General features: G+C 48.4%; 1 protein-coding gene across 2 annotated transcripts in view; it reads left to right on the top strand.

Moving 5' to 3' along the window:
- CRYBG1 (crystallin beta-gamma domain containing 1) overlaps positions 1-26,640 on the top strand; it is a 1,845,005-nt gene that overhangs the window by 716,334 nt on the left and 1,102,031 nt on the right. For both annotated transcript variants that reach the window (XM_069606577.1, XM_069606578.1), the window contains one exon: positions 18,921-20,752. In XM_069606577.1, coding sequence (XP_069462678.1) covers positions 18,921-20,752 — 1,832 coding nt within the window. The remainder of the gene's footprint in view (positions 1-18,920; positions 20,753-26,640) is intronic.

The raw sequence follows: 26,640 nt of genomic DNA, 5'->3' as shown, positions 1-26,640 counted from the left end.
CCCAACTGACCCTCCACACTGAGCTTGTTGGTTGCCTTCATGACCATAAATCTGGATTTCAGCATCCAGAGGCACAGAAATTGCTCTCCTAAACACCTGTAAAACCATGTGTCAGCAACGGCGTGTGATTCCTCATCTGAATCTTCTGCAGAGGGGAGTTCCTCTTCCTCTGAATCTGCTGGTGTCGTCTTCTTTTTGGAGGAATTGCGCTCCTTGAAGAGATACGGTCTTCCCTGGGAGGTAGCCACAATGCCCACCGGTGGTACAAGGGCAAGGGGCTTCCCACCGCCCCAGAAATCCCATGTAAGTTTGAATGGAAAAAAGCTGAAAAAACTTGTGTACTAAGGATTTGATTGCAGGAATATCCATGGGTGCAATGAGAAATATTGTCCACATGTAACTGCCGTGGAAAGGGCACGGTGTTGGCTACACATATACTTGTAAAAGCCGTGAATGGAGACTGTGAAGGCTGCAAATCTGCTAGAAGCAGCCATGGTCCTAGGTTGTGAAAGGCTCAAACAATAATGTGGTCCGAACTCCAAGAGGAATTGGATCAGGTAAAAAGTAGAGAAGCAATGGGAGAGACGTTGCCGGGAGAAGAAGCCCAACAAAAGGTTTTCTGAACAAGAGGCATCATTGGAAAGTCAGAGGAAGGTTTCGGGCGAATGAGTGCGGCAGCCTTGAGGAGGAATCGGCAAAAGAGCTGACAAGCGAGAAGATAGAGCAGAAAGTGGGGTGGAAGCAGGCAGCAAAATCGAGCAGTGAGCAGAAACAAAATGGGGGAGATAAGAGGTCAGAGTAAACTGGCGTCTTCACCAAAGCGCCTGAAGCACTTGGTTGCAACGCGCGGCAGTTAAGATGGCAGGGGCAGATCTGGAAGGAGGGGCAGGGGGAAGAAAAGGACTAGACCGCTCAAGGAGCTGAGGGAGACTGATGTGCCGGCCCGTTAATGGAGGATCTTCCATCTCCTCCACAACCCCCAGGGTCGCCGACTGGTGACACCATGCTCGCAAATCTCGACTCCAACTCTCCTGCTGTTCTTATTCTCCTCGATCTCTCCTCTGCCTTTGACACTGTCAACCATTCCATCCTCCCAAAACGAATCTGTGACACCCTCGGCATCACTGACAGGGCACAGGATTGGCTGACCTCCTTTCCTCACTCACCGTCCTTCCTAGCTGCAACTGGACTCTTTCTCCTCCTCCATCGCCACCACCGTCTCTACCTGTGTCCCACAGGGTGCTCTCCTATCACCATGGCTCTTCAATATCTATCTCGCCCCTCTTGCTCACCTGATCTCCTGTGTCTCTACTCATTTCCAGTGGTATGCAGATGACACACAGCTTTCCTTCAAACTTCCCTCTCCTTCCCCTCTCTTCCTCCTCTCTCATCCCTGACTGTCTGTCCGTCATTTAGGCATGGTGTGCAACGAATGATCTCTGTCTCAATGCTATTAAGAGGGAGAGAGATTCTCCTCATCAGGACTCCTGTGCCCTCCTTTCCTCATACCCTCCAGCCACCCTCTTTGAGCCCGCTACCCCCACCATCTGGTGAGGCAAAAAACCTTGGCGTCATCTTCGACTCTGCTCTCTCCTTCACCCCTTACATCATGGACCTTACCAAGAAGTCCCACTTCCAGCTCCTCCTAAGAGGCATTCTTTCTTTTCTCACCTTTTCCCAGAAGCTCAAGGTCTCCAGAGCTCTGGTCCTCTCCAGGCTAGACTACTGCAACAGCCTCTTTCTCAAACTCCCTCTCTCCTCCCTTCGCCCCCTAGAGCTAATCCAGAATAGGTCTGCAAGGTTTTTCCTTGGTCTCAAGCACAGGGACCGTATCTCTCCACTCGCTCCCGGTGGCTGCAAGGATCAAATTCAAGACCCTCTGCATTATCCACAAGGCCTTCTGGGGCCTGGGACAACGGTATCTCCAATGTTCCCTTCCTAAATACTCCCCTGCTAGAGTCCTACACTCCTCTAATTCCAACTCTCTGACTGTCAAACACTTCTCCAAGCAATGAGTGGGTGGCAGGTCTCTCTCCTCGGCTGGTGCTTCCCTTTGTAACAGCTTCACTGCCCCTCTCAGATACGAGCCGTACCTCCTTAAGTTCCCGGAAACCTCTCAAAACTCTGCTCTTCTGTACCTCGTTCCCCTCTTTCCCTTCCCTGCTAATTACCCCAATGCGGCTGTGACCGGTAGCCTGATCCTCATGAATCTCACAGGATCCCTACACCTTCCTGCCAGTCAATTCCAGCACCCCATGCAACTGCCCTGCGGGCCCCCGCTTGGTGGCTCCACATCCCGTCCTTGAGAGTCACCTGTACTAGCACTTAGCCTGAGGTTCTCCTCCTTGGCTCCCCTTAGCATTTCCCTCCCGGGCCCTCCTCCAGCACTTGTCCACTCCTCTGCTCCCCCTTCCATCCCCATCCCCTGCACTTCTCCTCAATGCACTTGCACGTCCGAATGCCACAAGCATAGTAGGACCAGGACTTTATATTACTGTTTTGCCATTGATATTATTTTGCCTTGTGGTGCTTTGAAACACAATTCTGTTGCATAAAGCGCCTTATAAATTGTCAATAAAATAAAAATAAACATAAGGATCCTGTCATAAACGTGAAAACCGCACCGAAATTAATTTCATACCTCCTTAAGGTAGCATGGGCCAAGGGAATGCTGTACTCTCGTGAGGTGTGTGAACCAGTAATGATGCATCCATACAATAGCACTGTAGTACCAAAATGTGTCTCCTCACAGGTTTCTTATGAAATATAGTTCTCCAGCATGGGGTCTGGCATGGATTCACATGCTCATGAATATTCCCCGTCGTCAGGCTGGGAATCCTCGGTAAAGAAAAAACCAGTATCAGTTTCGTTTCTGATCTGTCTTTCGTAGTAATAACCAATCACTGGTCTCTGCGTCATACTGACCACAGCCAATGACTGCCCTCTACCTAAGCACCGCCTCTGGCAGCCATCTTCAGATTTTTACCGCACGTTCATGTGTTGGGATCCTTGTGCTATTGCTCTCGAGCGTTAGTGCTATTTTTTCACGTTTTTTCTCAAAACTTCGTTTTTTCCGGTCAAAAGAGCCTCAAGCTCCACCGACTCTCCATCCGATCAACGGGGACCCGTGTCGGATTCGTCTGCGCCCCTCAAGGGTGAAGATTTCGTCGAGCTACGTTTTGGAGGACTCCAGAAGCTTCTCAGGCCCGGACATGGCCCAGGAGAAGGGAAGCTCGACGCCCGGAAAGCTGTTCAGGGTCTGCCCTGGATGCCAGCTGCAGAACGTCTTTAAGGAGGACGAACACTCCTTTTGTCTCTACTGCTTACATGAGGACAAGACGCACGTGGAGAAGGACTGTGCGTTTTGCGGCAATATGTCGGAGCGGACCATGAAGGACCGCCACCAACGCCTCGCCAACTGGCTGGAAGGGAAGAGCCCGTCAGGCGAGAAGAAGAGGAAGAAATCCGAGCGGTCTTCTAAGACCTTTGAGGACGCCCCGGCGACGGGGGTCCAACACAAGGCCAAGCACCGTGAGTCCGCTGGCACCGGGAGCGCCGAATGGTCGGGCTCTACGGGCGCCAGGCAGGGCGCACCCTCCCCGGCACCTTCAGCCACGAGGCAACGCTCTGGGTCGGGTAAGAGGAAGGGCGAGCACCCGGCAAAGCTCCTGGAGAGGCCCCGGTCGAGCTCGAAGGCCCCATCGGAGGGGGAGCGAGGCAGTGTCCCCCCCCCTCAAGGATAAGGCGGTGAGCGCACCTAAGGTGGTGAAGGCCTTAATCCATCCGGCCAAGCCCTCTATCGATACTGTCGCGGCGGCCCTGGCTCAGCCTGTGGAGGCTACACCAGTGGTGGCGACCTCGGGGCTCAGAGTCTCCCTGCCACCTCGGAGGGAGTCCTCTTTTGTGCCCATCGATAGGACCCCCGTGAAATCCCCGGCGGGGAAGAAAAAGAGGGGGCAGGGCGTCGTCGTAGATTCGGCTTCAACCTCGGAGGAAGAGCTGATCAAGGTCTTAAGCCACGGCCTTGGCGTGGATGAAGACCGGCCCGTCGGGATGGATCCCGACGCAGGTGACGACGACATCGTCGAGGGTGCCGACGGGGCCCATGATCGCCCGTCGGATTCCCCTCTGCCAGCGCCGCAAGACAACTCGGCGGCCATTTTGTTGGCTATACAGTCCTTATGCTCAGAGATAAGGACGAGACTACCGTTGCCGACAGAGGAACCTCTCCCGTCGGGGGATCCTGAACCGGGACCTTCTGGTGTTCCCCCGCCACCTCCTTTTCAGCCGTCGCGACCCGTCCAGCCCTCATCCCCATCCACCCGAGGGGATGATACGGGGACTGACACGGCAGCGACGGGTACGGACGACGAGGTATACGACGAGGATCTACCGTCGTCACCTCCCACCAGGGCTTCTCCGCCCGACGAGATTGGATCGTTCCACTCCATGATCGCCAGGGCATCCGAGCTTTTCCAACTCTGCCCTGAGGAGAAGAAAAAGGAAGGATTCCTTTATCAACGGCGCGAGGCCAAGAGGAAGACGGTCCTCGCGGTGCCTCTACTGGACGACATTTGGGATGAGGGCCTCGCCCTCCTCAAGAACCCTTCCACGACGCCAGCTAGAAGAGACCGGTACGAGAAGAAGTACCGGGTCCCGGACGCGGCCCCCCTGTGTCTCCGGGCGCAGCCTACCCCGGACTCAGTCGTCTCCGCGGCGGCCAGGAAGAAAGCGGGGGGGGGGTGCGGCCTCCACATCGACTTCCCCACCGGACGGCGAGGGAAAGAAATTGGACGCTATGGGACGCAGGGTCATCTCGTCTGCAGCGACGACGATTAAAGCGGCCAACGCCTTGGCTATTGTGGCCCGCTACGACAGGGAGCTATGGTACAAACTGGCTCCCCTGCTGGACTTCCTACCGGACGACAAGAGGGCGGATGCCCTGGAGATCCTACAGGAAGGTGAGATGGCGTCGGACCACGCCATCACTATTGCGACGGACATCGCTGACACTGGGTTTCGCCAGTTGGGCAACGGCGTGTGCCTTAGGCGGCGTGGATGGCTCAAGGCTACGGACTTCCGTCAAGACGTACAGACCGGAGTCCTGGACATGCCGTTCGATGGGAACAACCTGTTTGGGAAAACAGTGGACGATTCCCTTCAGGCCATTAAAGTGGACACTGAGACGGCCCGGGCCCTTGGGGTTCTGCAGCAACGACGGACGCCCTTTCGGAGCAGCGGAGGCAAGGGCGCCTCCAAAGGTTCCGGCGGCGGTTTCTCCACCTACCGTCAAGCGGCCCGCTCGTCGTCTCAGGAGGCCTACAGAGGACGAGGCAAGTCTGGCGGACCCCGCCGTCGTCGCCAAGGAGGTCAAGGCGGCAAAGCATCGTCGAAATAGGATTGAACCGGCCGTGGGGTCGGGCCCCCACCGAAGCACCCCGGTGGGAGGCCGGCTGGCGAGCTTCGTCAGCGTGTGGGAGTCCATCTCCACCGACCGTTGGGTGCTGGACGCCTTAGCCGGGGCCACGCGCTCGAGTTTCAAAGAAGGTGCCCGCGCGTCCCCCCCGTGGCCAGGAAAGAGCTTCACGTCCCTCAGCTTCTCCTGGAGGTAAAGGCGTTGCTCTGGAAGGGCGCCATCGAACTCGTCCCAAAGAGGCTTCGGGGCTCCGGAGTTTACTCGAGATACTTCCTCGTGAAGAAGAAGACGGTAGGATGGCGCCCCATCCTAGACCTGCGACGTCTGAACAAGTTCATCAAGGCGCAGAAGTTCCGGATGGTCACCCTCCAGCACGTCCTGGGTCAGCTGGAGGAAGGAGACTTCCTGTCGTCGTTGGATTTGGAGGATGCCTACTTCCATATTCCCATCCTAAAGGGGCACCGAAAATTCCTCAGGTTTTTGGTCCAAGGGCGTCACTACCAGTTCAAAGCCCTCCCCTTCGGACTACAGTCGGCACCCAGGGTATTTACCAAGTGCCTTGCACTGGTGGCGGCGCAGCTGCGGCGCGAGGGGATCCACGTCTACCCCTACCTGGACGACTGGCTCATCCGAGCCAAGACGAGGGAGCTCGCCGTGGAGCACACGGCAAGGACCGTCCAACTTCTCACGGACCTGGGATTCTCCGTGAACTACGCCAAGTCCCACCTGGTACCCGCGCAAAACGCACTTTCTGGGAGCGAAGCTCGACACAGTGTCCCTTCTGGCCTCCCCGTCGGAGGAAAGGACCAGGTCCATCCTGGGCAAGGTACAGCGGATGTTGGTTTCTGACGCGGCCAAGGTGAGGTCCATCAAGTCCCTCCTCGGAATGATGTCTTCTTGCATCTACCTCATTCCCATGTGCAGGCTCAGGATGCGCCCGTTACAGGAGTTCCTGGACGCGCGCTGGATCCAAACGACGGGCGGCTTCGAGGAGAGGATCACACTCGACGAGAGTTTCCGCCGAGCGGTCCGGTGGTGGGGCACCCGCGCGCATCTGACGGGGGCATGGACTTCCAGACCCCAGACCACCAGGAGACAGTGACCACGGATGCCTCCCTGGAAGGGTGGGGAGCGCACACCGAAAAATCTGCACGCAAGAGGCCTTTGGCTCCCGACGGAGAAGTCCCTCCATATCAACGTCCTGGAGCTCCGTGCAGTGTTCTGGGCCCTCAGGTCCTTCCTTCCGTCCCTCAACGGCAAGGTTGTGAGGATCTTCACCGACAACACCACCACCATGTTTTACATCAGGAAACAGGGCGGAACCAGGTCCCCAGCACTGTCCAAGGAGGCGCAGGACCTGTGGCATTGGGCCGCCGCCCAAGGGATGTTTCTGGTGCCGTTTCATCTGGCAGGGATAAAAAACACCATTGCCGACTCACTCAGCAGGGAGCTGCGCTCGTGCCACGAGTGGGAACTACGGCAGGATCTAGTGGATCGCCTCTTCCGACGGTGGGGCACACCCCAGATCGACCTGTTCGCGACGGCGACGAACTCCAAGTGCCGGAGGTTCGTCAGCAGGTTTCCCCAGGCGAGGAGCATGGGCGATGCTTTCTCGTTCCCCTGGGAGGGCCTGTTCCTCTACGCGTTCCCTCCTTTGCCACTGCTAATCCGGCTCGTCAACCAGCTCAAGAGGTCACGGTGCAGGATGCTCCTCGTCGCACCTGCGTGGCCGAGGCAGATATGGTTCCCGGACCTTCTGGACTTATCAGCGTCCCCGCCAATCAAGCTGCCGGTGGACGCGGATCTACTCTCCAGGGAAGGAGGCGCCATCCTCCACCACGACCCGAAATCGCTGAACTTGCAGGCCTGGCTCCTGCCGCGCTAGAGTTTGGAGGATACGACATACCGGCCGACTGCAGAGAGGTTCTTGCAAAGGCCAGGGCGTCCTCGACTCTTAAATGCTACGGACACAAATGGAAGAGGTTCTCTGCCTGGTGCCACGCACAGAAGATTAACACTCTACGGATTACGGCTCCCCAGGTACTGCCGTACCTGCTGACGCTGGCCAAAGCTGGACTGGCACACGCGTCCATCAAGATTCATCTTGCTGCGATCTCCCGATACACCAGAACCACCGGCCGGACGTCCTTGTGGTCTCATCGTCTGGTGAAAGAGTTCATGAAGGGACTGTTCAGATCGTTCCCGCCGGTGAAGGCTCTGGCCCCGGCGTGGGAGCTCAACGTGGTGCTGACCAAGCTCATGGGACCTCCGTTCGAGCCTCTGCACTCGGCCCCGTTGAAGTTTCTGTCGTGGAAAACAGCGTTTCTTGTGGCCATCACCTCCGCACGACGGGTGGGAGAGATCCAGGCCCTTTCCTGCAAGGCCCCGTACTTGACGTTTCACGACACGAGGGTAGTGCTCAGGACGCACCCCTCCTTCATGCCCAAGGTACCGTCGGACTTCCATCTCAACGAACCCTTGGTGTTGCCTGTGTTCTCCCCGTCGCCTTCGTCGCCGGCTGAGAAGACTTTGCACTCGCTGGATGTGGCTAGAGCGCTGAAGTTCTACGTGGACCGCACAAAGTGTTTTCGGAAGACGTCACAACTCTTTGTGAATTTTGGACCTGTCAATCAGGGGAAGGCTCTCTCGAAGGCTTCCATTTCCAGATGGCTCTCCGGCTGTATCGTGTACTGTCATCGGTTGGCAAACCGACCGCTGCCTGGCCGTCCGAGAGCCCATTCCACCAGAGCGATCGCAGCCACCACGGCGTTCTTTTCTGGTGTGCCCCTGCTGGACATATGCAGGGCTGCTACGTGGAGGTCGACGCACACCTTCACGAAATTCTACTGCGTCGATCGGGATTCCAGGGAGGAGTCCAGGGTCGGCCAAGCAGTGCTGCGCAACCTGTTCGCCTGAGGTGAGCCTGGTGAGGAGGTAAGATGCTTAATGTTGGGTTTGATGTAATGCTTAATGTTGAGCCTTTGCCACCTCCCGTGGTTGTGCATGTGTGTACTGCTATGTATTCTTTATTCATGAGCATGTGAATCCATGCCAGACCCCATGCTGGAGAAGGAACAAGTTACTTACCTGTAACTGTTGTTCTCCAGCATGGGTCTGGCATGGATTCACATGCGAACCCTCCCGCCTACCCCTCTGCGGCTCTTCACTTGGTCATACTGCCACTTCACGTGCTTCCAAATCTGAAGATGGCTGCCAGAGGCGTTGCTTAGGTAGAGGGCAGTCATTGGCTGTGGTCAGTATGACGCAGAGACCAGTGATTGGTTATTACTACGAAAGACAGATCAGAAACGAAACTGATACTGGTTTTTTCTTTACCGAGGATTCCCAGCCTGACGACGGGGAATATTCATGAGCATGTGAATCCATGCCAGACCCATGCTGGAGAACAACAGTTACAGGTAAGTAACTTGTTCCTTACTTTACTCATAACACAGATAATCAGACAAAAGAACTAAACAAGAAGAAATTCAAAATAATTACTTTAAACATGTCTTTTACGGTAGGGAATGGTGTCTTTGCTGTTTCTTGAACCCAAGGTATAAAGGCCAGCAGGAGCTGGGGGGGGGGCAGAACCTATAAAAGCCTTTCTAGGACCCTCTAGTCAATTTACAACTTTCCCTTGCTCTTTTGTATTGGCTCAACAGCATTTAGCCGGTGCTTTTCCAATGGCTTGAATCGTGGTACGAGGGTGAACAAGCATACGATTCACTCTTGATGGTTCAATGCAACTAGTTGGCCTTGAAGCTCTGAGCATCCACCTCAAGGCTTGACTGGATTCTCCAGGGGTGTGGAAGGCTGATGTGGCAAAGTGTCGCCTTGAGCACAGGCGATGGGGAAGTCTGTTTGCATCAGCAGCTCAGTGTTATTTCAATGTTTGCTCAACGGCTCGGTGTGGCTGGAATCGGGAAATGTTGGGCTCTGGAACCAGCATTGCCAAAGGCAGCACCTTTTAGGCTTGCATCACTGTGGGCCCTTTCAACGTGCCACTTGAAGGGAAATGATGTTTGTACTTATTTTCCCTGTTCAGTGAAGTACTTCACTGAACAGGGAAAATAACCACAGTCTTGGGAATGCTCCCTGGGTATCAGCAGTCTTCAGTGGCAAGCAAACTTTCCTTCAGCAGTCAATACTCTCTTATCCCCCATAAGTGGATTAAAAGGGAGCTTCCAGGTTCCCTGGAAATTGTGTATTCTCCCTGTGCAAGTGACTTTGAGCAGCTGTAGCTCAAACCTAAGTTCTTTCTAGATCGTTATTCTTCAAAGGCGAGTCTAAAAGATGTTTTTCTAATGGAAGTTTCATTCCCATATACGTCAAATTTGTACAGGGGACTGGTCCTTTTTCCAGCCTCCTCTGTTGGCGATGTACGTTCTCTGCTGTATAAAACCCCAGGGTCCTTGATTTGTAGGTAGTTGGGGTGGTGGTGGCAAGTCAGAAGAAAGTGATGTACAATAAAAACTGAGATGGGCAAAGTCTTCGTCCTTTGGGTTTCTGGCCTTTTGGGTTCCCTGCTTCTCATCTCACCCATGTCTGTCAAACATCAAAGGTCTCTATGCTATTTACCTCTTTTCAAGTATTTCCCTTTTGTCCTTCATCTTCCCACACCACCCCCCTGGGAAGCCAGTTTCTCCACCTGGGAGTGGTGTCGGTTCTCTTACCAAGAGAACAGTAGATTTCCTGGGTGTAGCTGGTCATGTGATATGGCCGTATCTTCAAAGACAAGTCTGCAGTAAATGTCGCATCTGTAGGCTAAGTGGAAATCCAGAGTAGGAACAGAAGGGGTGCATAAGGGTATTGTCAGCAAATTTGGTTGTGGCTGTTTAAGTCAACCCTTTCATGAATCACTGTATCTATAAGGTATAGTTTTATCTTTACTTTAGCCCTGTCCCTAAGTTTAAAAAGGGACACGTGTCTCACCACGATATTTATTAAATGAACTTGTAACAATTGAAACTGGTTTGTTTACCCTCAAATGGATTGACGTTCTTATTCTAAGAAAGGCCTTTGTCGAATGTAGTATACCTTTATTTCTAGACCTTCTCTCTAATAGTGTCAAGAATGCCTCCTTTCATGTGTAGACCTCTAACACTTTTGTCGCAGGTTGGGCAATCGAGAACGGTTTTCACAAACCGGTGGTGGCACTTTTAAAGTGTCACTTTAGTAATGCTAAATACAAATGTAACTTTACCCGCCTGTTTGTAGTTCCATACCATGCTTTTTCTTAGCTACTTAATCAAATATTAGGAGCTATGGGCATCATAGACAGCTACATGGTATGAAAGTGTTTCATTAGCACCATTAGAGATTTTAAAAGGAAACTCAGTAGAGGTTTCTACCCAGCTCCTGCATGGGCACATTTGAAATATATTATACTTCTTTCTGAAAGGTGGCCAATGCACGTTTAAGCTGCTGGGATATTTTGAAATTGTACACAGCCGAAGTGTACAGGTGCCCACTGACTAGCATTGACCCGGTTTCACACTCGCAATGCCTGAACCCAGCCCAGCTATAATCACTGACACTACTTTTTAGCAACAGAGCATATATGGAAAGGGTGTCTGCATAGCAGCAGCACCTTCCTGCTGAGAATCCACCTTCAGTTTCCATGATAAAAATAAGAAATATCAGGAATGTACCCTTTCCAATGGCATTCTGCCATATTTACCAACATGATAAAATTAGAATCTAAAATGTGCCTTTCGTCAGTTGCATAGCAATAAATAAGACCTCATAGTTTAATGAAAATGAGTGTTAAATTATGGGTGATCGTTAATCTGCACTGTTAACATTTATAGAACCAGATTTTACCACTGTATTATTTCCAGGTAAATGGTTTAATTTACTTATGATATGGCAATTATAATGCGCCTATACACAAGTGTTTCAAGGCGGGACGAGGCAAGGGCGGGGGAACAGAGGGAAGACAGAGTCCATGATCTTACTAGGCTAGGTGACGTTGAGATCGCGTAAGTGCAGGGGAGCGGTGAGGGTTGGAGGGGGAGGGGGCATTGCAGTATATAGGATAACGGTGAAATAAATAAAAGTGCAGCCAGCTGGTGGCAAGGGTAAGTGCAGACATCAGGTGTCAAGTGCTGGTAGGGGACTGTAGGGATACAGAAACAGTCCCCGGGTGCAAGGGTTGCCGGGGGGCAGTGCAGTTGTGCAACTGGCTGGGAGGGGATCTGGGCCTGAGATCAGAAGGCAGCCAGGTAACCAGTGCAGTTCCAGTTCCAGTTTCAGCCAGATCAGCAGGGGAGAGGAGGAAAGAAAGTAGAAGCAAACAGGAAGGTCTTGAGGTGCTTCTGGAACCAGAGATGGTTCTCCTCAAGTTTCAGAGGGGCAGGGAGGCTGTTCCAGCAGGAGTCCCCAGCAGAAGAAAGAGATCTGCCACCAGCTCGTTGCTTGGAGAAGCGACTGACCCTGAGGGAGTTGGGGGCGGATGAGCAAAGAGCTTGAGAAGGAAGATATTTAGGAAGAGAGAGTTGAAGGAATTGAGGCCCCAGAAGGCCTTGTGGACAATGCAGAGGGGTTTGAACTTAATCCTCACCGCCACTGGGAGCAAGTGGAGAGATTTCAGTCCTGAGAGATATGATCCCTGGGCTTGAGGCCAAGGACAAGTCTTGCAGTCCTGTTTTGGATGAGTTGCAGAGGGCAGAGAGTAGCGGCAGGCACATTTAGAAAGAGGCTGTTCCAGTAGTCCATCCTAGAGAGAACCAGAGCTCTGGAGATAGTGAGCTTCTGGGGGAAGGAGAGGAAAGGAAGAATACCTCTAAGGAGGTGCAGCTAGTAGTGTGACTTGTTAGACACATCAGCGATGTGAGGAGAGAAGGAAAGTTTGGAGTCCAAGGTTTTTAGTCTCACAGGTGGGAGCAGAAAGACGGCCAAGAGAGGCCAGCCAGGGAGTGACAGGAAAGGAGGGAGCAGATTTGCAGATGAGGAGACTTACTGGCATTAAGGCAGAGATCATTGGCGGCAACACCACTCCTGGATAGCAGACAGTCAGGGATGAGAGAAGGAGAAGAGGTGGCGGAAAGGAGCCTGAAAATGAGTTGCGCGTCATCTGCATAGCACTGAAAGTTGGGGCAGAAAGTGGCAATGCAGTGTGCAAAAAGTGCCAGTTATTGGTTGAACGGCCATGGACAAAGGTTAGACCCTTGGGGAACACCACAGGTAGAGATAAAGATAGAGATAGAGGAGAGGAAGGACCCAAGTTGGACCTGGGAGGGTCGATCGGAGAGGAAAGAAGTCAGCCAAGCCAGGGTCTGATCGATGATACCCAGATTATCATAGAGATGGTTGAGCAGGATTGCATGGTTGACCGTGTCAAAGGCAGAAGAGAGATCAAGTAAGATGAGGACACGGGGTGTTGGAATCAAGGTTGGAGAGCAGGACTTCACGAATGTTCAGGAGAGCAGTTTCTGTGCTTCTGGTAGCTCTGAAGCCAGACAGATGGTCATGGAGACAACCAACAGATTCAGTGTGAAGATTAAGCTGGGAGATGGCCAGCTTTTCCATGAGTTTGTCCAGGAAAGGAGTGATGTAGATTGGGCAATAGTTAGCCTGGAGGGAAGGGTCGGCAGAGGGTTTGTTAAGAAGAGGGTGCACAATGGAGTGCCTCAGTGGGGAAGGGAAGACTCCAGTGGTGAAGGAGTGGTTGCAGAAGTCAGCCGGAGCACGAGCCAGAGTGTCAATGTGGTCCTTGATCGTTTTGGAGGAACAGGGGTGAACCTGTTTTGACGAGACTTTCATAGATCGGACTTGTCTAGAAGCCACATCCGGGGAGAACAGGGAAAAGGCAGCAAAGGAGGGAGGAGGGGTGGCTGAAGAAGGGCCAGGGGAAGAGGAGGGAGTGGAGTGAGTTGAGGGATGAGGGAGGAGGGGGAAAACAGCGATAGGACAGGATGTCCTGAGTTTTAGAGATGAAATGAGAAGCCAGGGCTGAGCAGATGGATGGGTGTGGACAGGAGATGTAGAGACTGCAGCAGGATTGGCCAACTCCTTGCAGATTTGAAAGAGGTCGGCCGAATTATTAGTTGCCGCAGTGACACAGGCTTGGATGTGGGCTCTCTTCTTGGTTCGGACATAGAGCCGGTATTGCCTTTGGAGCAGGTGGCAGGCTAGTTTGTCAGAGGATGTACCTGAAGCACACCATTTCCTCTCAGCCACCCTGCACTTGCGTTTAAGGGTGACAAGGTCTGAGTCGTACCAAGATTTGCACTTGGCTTTGGGCTTCAAGTGGATTGGATCTGCATGATTAGGGCAAGAACATCGAGAGCATCAGATATAGCAGAGTGGAGCATGGAAAGGGCTTTGTGAGGGTGTGAGTCGGCCACGGGGGGACAGGGAGGTGAGAAAGTGGCGGCGAAAGCGTCAACTGACAAACACTTTATGGGTCGGATAACCGAGAAGGTAGGTGGCAGTGCTGGCGTTGGCTTGGCCTTAGGGCTAGAGAGGGTGAGCTGGGAGGAAAGGAGAAAGTGATCACTCCAGGAGAGGGGAGTGGTGAGAGGGATTGAAAGGGGAAGGTCTGTTATTAGTAGGGAGATATGGTTATTGTTTACTTCTGTGTAAAATGTTTGATTTACGGAAACCACTTCCTTATGGGTGACATAAAAAGTGAGTTGTCTGAAGGCGGCCTTCCACTCTTTGACTGACATTGACTTGATAATCGCCCAGCTCAGAGCTGATCCTATCCCTCAAGTGCCCCCATGGGATGAAGTGGCGTTTCGTTATACCAAGTGCCCACTATAAAGGACTTTGTTTTGGCCGGTGTGCAGTGCTTTCATGTACACAAACTTGAGAGTGGTTGTGCTGTGGTAAATTGCAGAAGTGTGGTTATGTAGGTATGTGTGTGTGTGACACATAGGTTTCAAAAATCAGAATCAGCAACTTGGTCCAGTCATCATCACCCTCCCCCACACTCCAACTCTGCTGCTTCAGAACAAACAAAAAGTTGGTGCATTCGTTTTCTCAACTTTGATGGATTATGAGGTTATCCATTGAGGGAGATCGCTTGCTGTGCAGCATTCTGCAAGTTCAAAGAGGACGAGTAGGCAGTGATGACTCCTTTTGGTCTTCCCTGTCAGCCCCTTCAAGAGGACTGCATCTGCTTTCATCCGGTAAAAAAGAGGGCGACTCCTGCACTTTACCAATAATAAAGAATAGTCCGTTCATGTGAGATAGCACTGACTTTTTTGGTAACCTTAGAAGACCCCATTGGTCAGTCAATTTTCAGATTCCATGCAAATGCGTTCAACTTTTGAGTTCTGCAGGCAGCACTCCTTTCATAATATGTACTGCTTATATTGTGTTTATCCAGGTAGTTCCCAGAAACCTATTTGTCTGAATCCTTTCTGACATATGCTTCCTCTAAGATTTGTGTTTCTCTTGTTGGAAATGTCATGTGTTGTTAATGCAGATACTAGGATGGAGAAATTGAATTTGTATGTGTTAACTTATATGCAGTTACTCCTTAAACATGTTAAATGCAGAGGGGCCTGGTCCACAGTCCTAGTCCTGTTCGAATCACTCGAATACTTGTTGTTTGAGGAATTGAGTGGTAAGGCAAGGTCAAGGATACGGTTTGAGGGACCAACACATGCACACTGACTCTTAACTTAATGCAGCTTTGATCCAATCTAGGATTAGTCACACGCATTGGTAATGTAGATAGTGTTAAAACTAAAGGCCCAATTCACAAACATCAGCATATATCTGTGCTGTAAATAAAATACCTGGAAGAAGGGATATATATGGTAGAATGTTGTGTAAAAGTCCATTATTTAAAAAATAACGTTTGCATTCTATGGAGATTGGCAGGGAGGCTGCGTAAAATCCTGAGGATTCGCCATTTAAGGGACATTATCCAGATTCTCCTTACAAATAGGAAATATTTGTTAATTATTTCTAAGAGATTGTACTGAGTAAATGTGGAACATCTTGAATGTGTGGCCTTCCACCCTTTGGCTAGATAGGGCTCGGTATTGACACCTATGTACTTCACACTTTCTCTTTTGCAAAAAAGGGTTGTGGGCGTGTGCAAAAGTCTTTAATTCCTTTTTAAATTGGGTAAACACTGCCATTGAGATACATGTCTTGCATCCTGCCCTCAGTGGGCACAAACATGGATTTTGCTAGCTTTTACACATGCGTCTGTGGGTTGCATATGCAAAGGTGCTTACGGAATATCCATAAACATTCACAGATGGATTTATGCAGGTTCAACCCATAGTTATGTATTTAGGCGATGAATCTGCACACGCAAGTAGTTTCTTCCAGTCTAGCCTTTGGATTTTACACTCCAATATTTATCGGTCAAGTGGCACAGCGAGTAGCGCGTTCGCTTTGACATCCGTGCAGCTTGCTAACGCTTTGACATCCGTGCAGCTTGCTAACGCAGGTTCGAATCCCGGCAGGGCCAAACTCGTGGGTAATAAGCAGCGCTCAGATACCTGAGGGTTCGTAGCGCTATATAAATGCAAAATTATTATTATTATCATCGTCCAGAAATTGCTAAAAACGGTTCTACGTGATAATTCCAGAGAATGAATTAATAACGAAACTTCAAGAAAGAAAAAATATAAATTTGGGGGTGGAGGGGTACCGCGCAAAGCCCCCCCATTGTTTTAAACCCATCCCAACCCCCTCCACACCCGTTTTAACTCCTTATCCCAACCATATATATATATATATATATATATATATATATATATATTTATATATATATATATATATATTTTTCTTTTAATTCTATATGTTTTCGCTGTAAATGTTTTCGTTGTAATCTCATTCTCTGTTTTGTATTTGTTATTATTACTGGATACCACTAGAAACGCCTTTGCCTGGCTGTGTGTAATTTCATGTCACTACAGTTGTGTGCTAGTAGTGAATCCCAAAAGCAATGTGTGTCTATTGGTTGGTCTTGTAGAAAATTTACAGACATACATATGTTCTTGCCAGAATTTGGACTTTGTGTTTGAACCCTTAGCCATGGATCCCTTTCATTATGATTGTCCACTAAGCCCAAGCTAAATTAGTCATGTTCACACAAGCCTTTGACCCCCAAAAAGTGACACTCAAAAATCCCCTTTTAGTTGGTATGTATACTAGATAAGCACATGCACACCCATATTGTATGCTGTGGGTCTATTGTTTTAGGTTATTCTCTAACCAGTGCTTTAAGTGGGGTAAGAAATTGGGGGGGGGCTCCTTTGGGAGCATGGCTTTACTGTTTTCTGATGGGCGTGGCCTAAAACTTGAAGACGTGGCCTAAAGAAGAGCGTGTAAAAATGAACAGGGTGGTCTCGTCTACATAACTAAGCGCATACTGCAACACTGCTGGTACAACCAAAACCTGTGGTCCTGGGCAAATCATTTAATTGCACTGTGACTTATCTGCAGCACTTAAAGTCTTGGTGTAGTAAATAGTGACAGAGTGCGATATAATGCTACAGTATACAGCAGTGTAGCCCCACAGCCTACAGTAGTGCCTCCTCCATGTGAGATTATTTTGTGAGTCCCCTCTTGTGAATGCAGAAATGACAAGAACCAGAATGAAAAGTTAAGGAATCATAGAATCCAGTAGTGGCTCGTCATTTCATACCTGAAATGGGACAGGTTGCATTTTTTGATAGCTGTTTGCTCATAGCTTCTGAGCCCCGTCCTCTATAGCACCTGCACCTTTCCAACTGCTCCACATATCTGGGGCTTGTCCATGCCAGCGACATTAACGTTCCTTGTGGCTTCTACACTCCTACAGTAACTCAAAGCACAAGCTCTGCTACATACACATTCCTTGTGGTGTCTAATCTGTGTTTGCGTCTACAATGGGGTATGTACCTTGTATATATTGCTACTGATCTGTGACAGGTATCTATGCCATAGCCCATATAATCTCCTTGTGGCTACTACTGTTAATGCATGTCCTGTCCCTATGCTAGAATAGAGTACCATCATCGCGGACTGCTAATGCTACCCTTACATGAAACTTTGGGCAGGTGAAGGGGCGTAAGGGAAATTCAAGCGCTTTGCCATGCTCTTTTAATCGCTGCCAAGGCAGTATGTACCAGTGCCCGTGAGTGGCGACTGAAACTAAACTAAAGGGAGAACTGGCAATCGCAGATTCTAGGATCACTCATTTTCTTTGATTCGGTTGGGGCCCAAAATATGTCCATTACCCAGAAGTACTCTCTTCATATGTAACAATGTGTTAATGGGTTCAGTCTTCCGTTTTTTTCCTTGTCATGGTCTTCCAACGGGTGTCCTTTATGCTTGTTTGATGCCACTGTCCTTGTTCAGTGAAATAAGAAAACAAATATGATATTTCAGACCTGTGTCCATGTATGCTGCCTGAGCCTCATGCCCCTAAACTGCACATAAGTTCACAGGCCCTGCTCTCAGCCAGGATATACATTCATATAACTAAATGTGTGTGTCGGCTAGTTCTACTGTTAGCATGCACTTAATGGATTATTTTACCAGCGTTGCACATTGCTTCATTTAATCGAAAATGAGGGTACTTTGTTTAGAAAATGCCTCTCAGACAAACAGAAGACAAAGGCTGAATTGCACGCATAGACACACAACGATGAACACGTCATACTTGCATTTCTGAGAAAAAAAAACTGTAGTTTGTAAATATGCAACCAGTGTCAAGATTGCAAGCAATGTAAGCAGCGTCCTAATGACCCAGGGAGAGTTCCGTTTCCAGATGACTTGGAACTTACGAAGGCGGCGAGTATGTCATCACCAACCTGGTGTGCACGTGACCTGCTGCACCAGGTCATTTGCAAAAGAAAAAAGGTGATGGCTGGGAGGTTAAGGCTTTACCCCTGGAAGTGAAGGCTTTCAGAAGCTAATGTCCCCGCCATGGGGTTAATGGGTAAAACATTAACACTGTTTTGTCTCCACTCCTGTTGTGCCTGTTACAGTGCACAGCTGAAACGGAATTCTTACTCTCACCCATAAGTTTCAAAAGACACAGCAGGGAGTGGAGACAAAGGGGTGTTTATGCTGGGGACGCTGTGCGTTTCCTGAGCTGTGACTAACACAAATGCCAGCCAGCCACAGCTTTGCACAAAGTAGTTTGAGCGAAGCTGTGACTGCCCTGCACCTCTGTCAGTCACAGCTGCCTCACTTGATGGTAGCGGGACAATGCTGACAAAGCTGCCGTCGCAGCTGAGGCTGTGGCGGGACAATGACCCGCTATGAAGTGGTGGGACTGGGGGGCCCCGGGTCAGCCTCACTTTTTGGAGACTGCCAGGGCCCAGCCCCTGCAGGCCCCGGCCTACTTAAAGCACTGCCTCTAACGCTATTTACCTTACATCTATGTACATGTGTTTTTTGGCACATGCTGATCGGAAATGACTAAAAAGGAGACTTGGTTGTGTAAAAAGAAAAATGCAATATCTAAGAAAATAGAGTTTAAGAAAAAATGTTACTAAATTATGGCATACATTAATGTGTTTTTTTTCTTCATTTAATTTAGTCTTGGGTGCAGTCTTCAGATACTTCTAAGAAAGAAACAGCCAAGAAACCAGTTTTGGGAAAATTTGGTAATCTTTTCAGCTCAAGCAAAAGGAGGAGTTCAAAAAATGCACCAACTTCTCCTTCAGGTCTAAATGATGAAAAGCCTGTTTCATCTTCAAAGGATATAGCTCCTCTAAAGACATCTGAGAAAGAGTCCCTGAAGGATAAAACGAAAAGTCAAGACTCTGTGATCACAGATTCTAAAGGACAGGTCCAGACTATTGTTAGAAGCAACCTCGAAGAGGCTCCTCCAGGTTCACCTAGGAAGAAGGTGACTTCAAATCCACTATCTAAAGACGATCCCGCTGGAAAAGGGAATCTGAAAGTGGACATTTTTAACAAGGGTGGTGAAACTACAGGACTTTTATTGAATTGTCACTCTGATGGCGCTGCCTCAAGTTTGGCTCCAGGCATAGAAAAAGAGACCAAATCGTCTAACGCTGAAAGCTGCTCACATACCACGAGTGTGGGCAACACTTCTACGCCTCCTCAAGAAGGACGTGTGAAAAACTGTCTGAATGGCGCTGTAGGCTCAGAGTTTACAGAAACTAAGAAAAGTGGGAATACACTCCATTTATCAGTGAAAGCAATACATGTGGCTAAAGAACTGAACAAAAACTCAAGCAGGGCTTCACCAATCAGAAAAAAGACTGGATCTTTTGGTGCGAACATAACTGAAGTTCAGAGTGGGCATTCTGAAATTCGCAAAGGAAAGCCAGTCTTTCGATTAAGCAAAGGGCTCGAACAAGAAAAATCCTCCCAAACCAACTCCGAAGAACTCGGTCAGAATCCCAAAGGCAGTTCATGTTCTGAAAATACACCCAATCCTTGTATCGAGCTGAACCAGGCGCTGTTGGAAAAAGTTTCTGGTGCCAAAGAGCCCAAAGAATTGGCAGACAATCCAGATGAAGGCACAAACCCTAAAGTACTAACAGTCGATATTTATTTAACCAAAACTGTGGAGGAGTCTGGGGTACCTTCCCCCTCGTCCCCGAAAGAGAGTTCTGGTGATATTGAATCGACAATGGAAAGGCGCTCCAGTGGTAATAGGAAGTCGGGAAAGAAGAGGAGGTCGTTCCGGTTCAATGCCAACCAGAACGATGACCAGCCCGTGTGGGAGTCTGCCGACGTGGAAGAAGCGCTCGCCGAAAATACCCCACCCTGCGAAGGGCAAACGGAGGCTTCCGCACCAGAGGGCGCTGCGGCGTCTCCTGAGCAGCAGCAGCTGCCAGAGCCGAGGGCAGGAGCTAATCTGAAACAGTCGCCTGGAGGTGATTCAGACAAAAGCAAACAGCAGCTCCCACCACCCGCCTCTCCTACAAAGAGGAAGGCAGCCAGAGAGGGCCAGCCTTCCTCTCCAGTGGCTGCTTCTCCTACCCATCGGAAAAGTCAGTCCCGGGATCCCGTGCAGAGGAGCCAGCCTACGCCAGCAGCAGCAGAAGGCTGTCCGCCTGCAGGGTCTGTATCCACAACAAAGAGCGGCTCTGCCGGAGAAAGGGCCACTCCCCCAGGATCCTCCAGGGGAGAATCTCCTACGACTACCCCAGCCGAAGTCACAAACGGGGGCAGAAAAGACAACCTTTCAGATCCCAGGAAACTACAACGAGAGAACAGCAGCGGGGCAGCAAAGAGAGCCCCCTTATTGCACACAGAGGTGAGGGCTGCAGCCAAGCGGGAGCTCGACAAATCAACCGAGAAGCTCGCAGCCCCCAGCTCGGATGCTGCTAAGCACAAAAGCAGCTCAGTCATCGCTCCGAGTCCCAAATCTACAGTGACGAGCAAGCTCCACATGTAAGTCTTTCCAAAAGCCATCTGTCATTGCTGCGCCTTGCCAGGCTTCGCAGACAACACATTGTATTCGTTAGTTATATTTATGCAGGCAGCGAAAGGAAAAGTATACATTTTTTACATTAGATGCTGTTGAGTTGCTGGGATAGGGGGTATCACTCAAAAGTTCCGGACCTCCAACTAGCAGCAGGCTTGGTACACCGATATGGTTTTAAACAACAACACAAAGAGTAAATATTCAGTAGCCAAGTAGTGACTGTAGAACTCGGAAATCTCTGATGTTCCTCTAATTGACCGTAAAATGTTTGACCCTGGGAATGATAGTGCATGTCTCCATGCCTTGGTTCCTTTATCTCTTGCAGAACCAGGGTGGACATGAATTGAGCGACAGATAATAAACCGTAAATGTTTAATGACCACCCCCACCCCTGACTGATGGATGCGTGCTTCGTTGAAAGGACACGATTGTCAAACGCACTACTATTCATTTGGATGGTGAAATGTGAAATCTTGCAGTGTAATATTACCTCCACGGATAATAGACTGCCTTCATGGCCTGGCAGTATCTGGACGTGGCGCAACATATTAGATACCCCGTGACAATTAAAGTACGTAACCACATACCCCATGAAATAAGAAGGGAAGTCTGCATGTGCTAGATACAATCACAGCTCACAACAATGTGTCTGACAAATAGCCCAGAGGGGGTAGGCTGTCTAAACCTGCTCTCGGTTCTCTGAAAAGAGTTTGCATTGCTGGCTGAAACTCGCTGTCCATACAGGATGTGCCCTCGCCTCCTCCGAAAACACACCTTTAAAACGTAAACAGTTATGTGTTGACCACTGTACCCAGGGTACCTCAAATAGTCTCCACGACATTGTACACGCCCCTGTGCGTTGAAGACGTGTTGACGTTTCTTCGACAGGGCACATATGCTGGGTTGGGACGTGGGCGTGAAGGTGAGAAGGAATGTGTTAAGCTGGTGCTGGAGTGAACACGGGTGCTGCAGAGGTGTGTGACTGAATGTAGGTTGTTCTTAACACAACCCCAAGGTAGACCGCAAAAGCTTGTCCTTTTTTATTTTACTTGAATGTGCGACAAAAAGAAACGGAAATACGCTCGATCGCTGTAATTGCACCGTGTTTCAAGACTGTATAGGTACGGTTGAAAGACTACGCGGATTCTGGTGCACTTTGAACTTTGCTTTAGATAGATCGAGTTTCTCCAGTCACGGGTCAGATTACTCTGTACACTGAGCAAAAGCAAACGAGTTGTTTGCATTTTGCTAGATGTCGTGCACATTACCTCCCTGCCTGGTTTAAAAAACAGCGGAAACCATTCTTTGGAAACCATAACCAATCGCCCTTTTAAACGGTAGTTTTTGGGGGATTCACTGCCGCATAGCTGGGTGGGGGCACGAGTTAGCCGTGGAAGGAGGATTCGCATAGTCGGTCATGTGCTGTCATGCACTGGAATCCGAGGGATGGCAGGAATATTTGTACTTACTGTATGCAGCTTTTCCTCCCAAGCCCAGTCCCCGGTGGGGTTACAGGCACTTCAATTATATGTGTACTCACCAGCTGCCCCTTACCTGTCGAATCTTCATGGTTTGGAGGGTGATGCCATTGAGGTTAATGGAGATGTAGGTTGCTCCTCGTTTAATTTGAGCTTTAGTTGGATTCCCCATTAAATACCCAGACACTTCATATGTATAATTTAATAACAGATACTAATTACACAACACATGTTTTTTTTAAAGTAAATCGTCTTGGGGCCTGGTAACGATGTTGGCAGTAACAGCAAAACAAAATCACATGCTTTACTGCTCAGCCACATTGCTAGCTTCAAACCTGAAATCCTTCAATTCTATCTGCTTTCATGTGAAGGTATTTCCCTTTACGCAAAAGCATTAAAGGATGCAGTGTTTCCGCATGTCGTAAATTGTCATTTCCCCCATTCGAGTCCACTCAAAATGGGGAATAACAGAAAGATCTCAGGAGGATAGCTCAGGGTCAACATGCTCGGCTTGGAAGCATGACGACACGGAGCAACACAGATTCGATCGCCGGGTCCGCGCCTAGAAACCTCTGGGTATTAAGCACATTATAAATAACCTATCATATCGTATCATAAAGATCCCATTGACTCCGATTCATGCCCGGTCTCCATGTTACCAGATTCTTACTACATCTGGCATTGACAGATACGTTTGGTGGTATTTCGATACTCCTTTAACGTTCCTGCTACTCGGTCTGGCAAAATTTCTGCCAGATCAAGAGTTGCGGTAAAGCTGTATTAATCCCCATTTTTTGACTCTCTAGGCTACAATGGGGATTTTGTCAAATTTACCGTGAGCAGTGATTCTGCTGAGGTAACTATACATTTGCTGGTTCGGTAAAAGTGGCAATAGTTCTATCACTTCCAAAAAATATTAGCTGTAACAGAATTCCCACACTTTTTTCACAGCAGTATCAAATTTGAAATGAGGCCCACAGTCTTCGTAACAACAACAAAGAAAATAGTTACCATATTTAATTTAGCATTAAAGCTCATACTGGCCAGTGCAAACCATGCAAAGGCTGTAGATTTTAGCTCTAGCTCAACCAAGGTTTGGACTCTGTCGTGGTGAAATGCCCTCCTACTGAAGTCTATGGAGATGGTAATTATTGGACAGAGAAAAATGCATACTCGAGTGTGATCTGTGTAAACCATACTTTTTGTTTGGAGTGAGATTAACTCAAGCAGGGTGACTCGCTCCATTTGAAGACGAGTCGAGAGGTAATGTTAGAGCAATCTTTTCGGTAGCACATCCTCTTTGATAACACATGCACATTATCCTCAAAACAGCATCCCTCACCTCCAAATGCCTGAATAACCTAGCACCCCCATACCTTATGGATAAAATTACCAGGAGAACAGCTACCCGCCCTACGAGATCTGCTAACTCATTTATGTTAGAGATTCCTAGGTTCAAACCCTCGACAGCAGGAGGAACCAGTTTCCCTGTTAAAGCGGCACAATGTTGGAACAAATTACCAGTTGACCTCAAACTAGAACAACCCTACCCTATATTCAGACATAAGATACTCAATTGGCTACACACTAACGACACCTAACTGCCAAACTACACTTATACCCCTCCAGCCCCTACACGACGCTTTTTTCCCTCAAACTACACTGTAGATTGGTTAATTATACACGCATGGTTGTCTGTTCTGTCATATTTGCATGCACCATGGATACACGTTAACGTAGACATGTAAGGTTGTATATACATATCTGTATATGTATGTGTGCATATATTGTTACTCACGATAATGCCTCCTTGACTTACCAAGACCATTGATTCATATTTAATGCATCTTGTACTTGTATATTTGCTCCTACTGCAATCACTGCTCTATGTATTGCTACCTTGTACTGTAACTAAGTTTTAAGATTTCTTGTTTCTGTTGCGCCCGTCTACCTAAGGGCTTTGTGCGCATTACCAAACAAATAAACAAACAAACCTTATAACATGTGCAATTTAGACAGATAATAAGCTAAATTAACTACATGTGCAATTAGTGGATTTTTGTGAGATTTTTAAACTCTGTCGAGCATTTTCTTTCATTCATCCTCTATAATGCACCATGTAGAACTCCCTACTACTACACACAAGACTTGAATCACACTGCTGAGTTTTAACAGAGCCCTAAATACAACTCTTATTCACACTGCATCTTGTTTGGCAATCTTCCTATGCTGCTTTTGGCCATGAACAAGTCTGCTGGCAGTCCAACCCGAATATCACATTTCCAAATAAACCCTTAAACAACAGCAAAAAAGATTTACTTGAATATAACAGATCATGCATTGTATAACTGTAATAATTGTTTTTTTAAGGCTAAATCAGTGATACTGAGATTGAGTTGTATACACGCTCTTATTTATTTACTGTTGATATCAAAATGGTTAATATTGCCTTAAAGTTTGCCAACACGTGTTTCAAGCCTCTTACCTCTTGCCTCTTGGAATACACAACTTCAGTGATATTCATATTAGAGAAACAGACAATTTAAGCCTTAACAACGGCTTCGTATCAACCGTCTAAGCGTTTATTTTTGAGATGAAGGTGAAAAATAAAAAGAATCATGAACTTTAATGTTATAAACGCCTATGAACGGTGTATGCGTAAGTCATTGGACAACTGAAAGTGAAACACTATAAATCCAATAGAACTATAAGAAGGAAAATAAGGAAGCAATGACGACTATTAATGCGTGTGATTTATTGTACAAAGATTTATTGAGGTAGTGCATGTGAAGTGTACAGCCTATGACACCGTTTGATTTCTCAAAGTGAACAAGATTGAAATGCAAATGATTACTTGTGTAATTTTCTCGATTCATGCTAATTACATAACATTCAAGAAAACAAACATTACAATTATACAGTGCGTAATCTGTTAATTTAAGTGGGGAAGTAGCCCCTGTACTTGGATCAGGATTGGGAACCGTTATCACTAATAAGAATATACCGAGCGTTGATGAGTTTCTCAAGTTCTCCCAAATTTAAGTGTAACCCTTAAACCACTAACCTGTATTTTAAAGTCCACAATGTTCTGTCTAATACCATCTTGGTATACTCTTGGAATCTCTGCCTCCATTGTTAAATATATAGTTTGACTTTCTATGTATGTGTGTCCTTCCCATACAATTTGAAGCACCTGCAAAACAGGATAACGTGCTGTACAAGTAAAACAAAGAATACATTCTAATGAATACCGGGATTGGCTGCAGTATGTCAGCACATGTGGTGCTGCATTTAATGCATGCGTATTAGCAGTTGGGGCTGAAATAGATGCAAAGAAGAGTTAAGTTGCCATACTAGTTTGTAGGCATCCATCCAAATGTCTACACTCCACTAGCTATTTGCAAGTAAGAAATGGTGTGCATGTACATGTGGAGAACTGAGTTGTTGAATGACTCTTTATGCATGTTAAATTCCTATTTGCCATTTTTACCCCTTCAGTTATGATGTCTCAATAAGCTGATATATCTTTTGTGAAAGGTCTTGTGTGACATGCATAGAGATGATGGGCATCAGCTTATTATGCTGGTTTTGCGATGAATCCTGCTGACTCCTCTCAGACTCGCAGCCTAAAGTCTCCTCCCATGTGGCGAGGGGAATGCCGCCGTTACCTGATCCTGACCCTGGGGGTGGTATTAGCCGGGTGGATCCACATGGGAGGAAAAGGCAATCGTGGGAATATGAGGACTCCCACAATATTCATAATTTCATGAGGGTGAGGGTTGCCTGTTGCCTGACTATTTGATGGCATGCTACTGTGCAACTTCCCCTGCCAAAATTCATCTAAATATGAAGTGGGAAAAAACCCTTATGATGAACAAGGAGACCGAAATCAAGGAACTAATACCACTTCCAATTATCACAGTTCTATATTATATTCGAATTGTGAGGTTAAAGAGGAACTATTTCCAGAAAACTGAACCCTCCAAATACATCAGATCAAACATTAAAGCAGAGTGAAATAAATGAGCTTAAACTAAAAACATTAGGGACTTCAAGTCTCATAATGCCCTAGGTGCTGGGACAAGGAAGAGTGGCTCATAGGTGCAGAACTGCAGTATGCAGTCTAGTACTTCTGATCACCCACACCGGAGCAGGACTTTCAAATGTTAAAGCCCCTTCAGGTGCAGGCCATCAGAAGAAAGAGAAGGAGAAGCAAGAGTCGTGAGAAGCGGCAGAAGCAGCAGTTTGAATGTAGTGCAGGAGACAAGGCCGCAGCTGATGTGAAAGCGGGACACCATGGTGAAGCTGTGGCAGAAGTCGAGAATCCTATAGTGCAGACAGTGCGTAGTGGGAAGTGGTAAAGAAACTGACTTCCT

Source organism: Ambystoma mexicanum, chromosome 4p (assembly GCF_040938575.1).
Source record: "Ambystoma mexicanum isolate Mex_15411 chromosome 4p, UKY_AmexF1_1, whole genome shotgun sequence".
Classification (NCBI taxonomy): Eukaryota; Metazoa; Chordata; class Amphibia; order Caudata; family Ambystomatidae; genus Ambystoma; species Ambystoma mexicanum.
The sequence above is the reverse complement of the archived record's forward strand: the minus strand, read 5'-3'. Positions and strand labels throughout refer to the sequence as shown.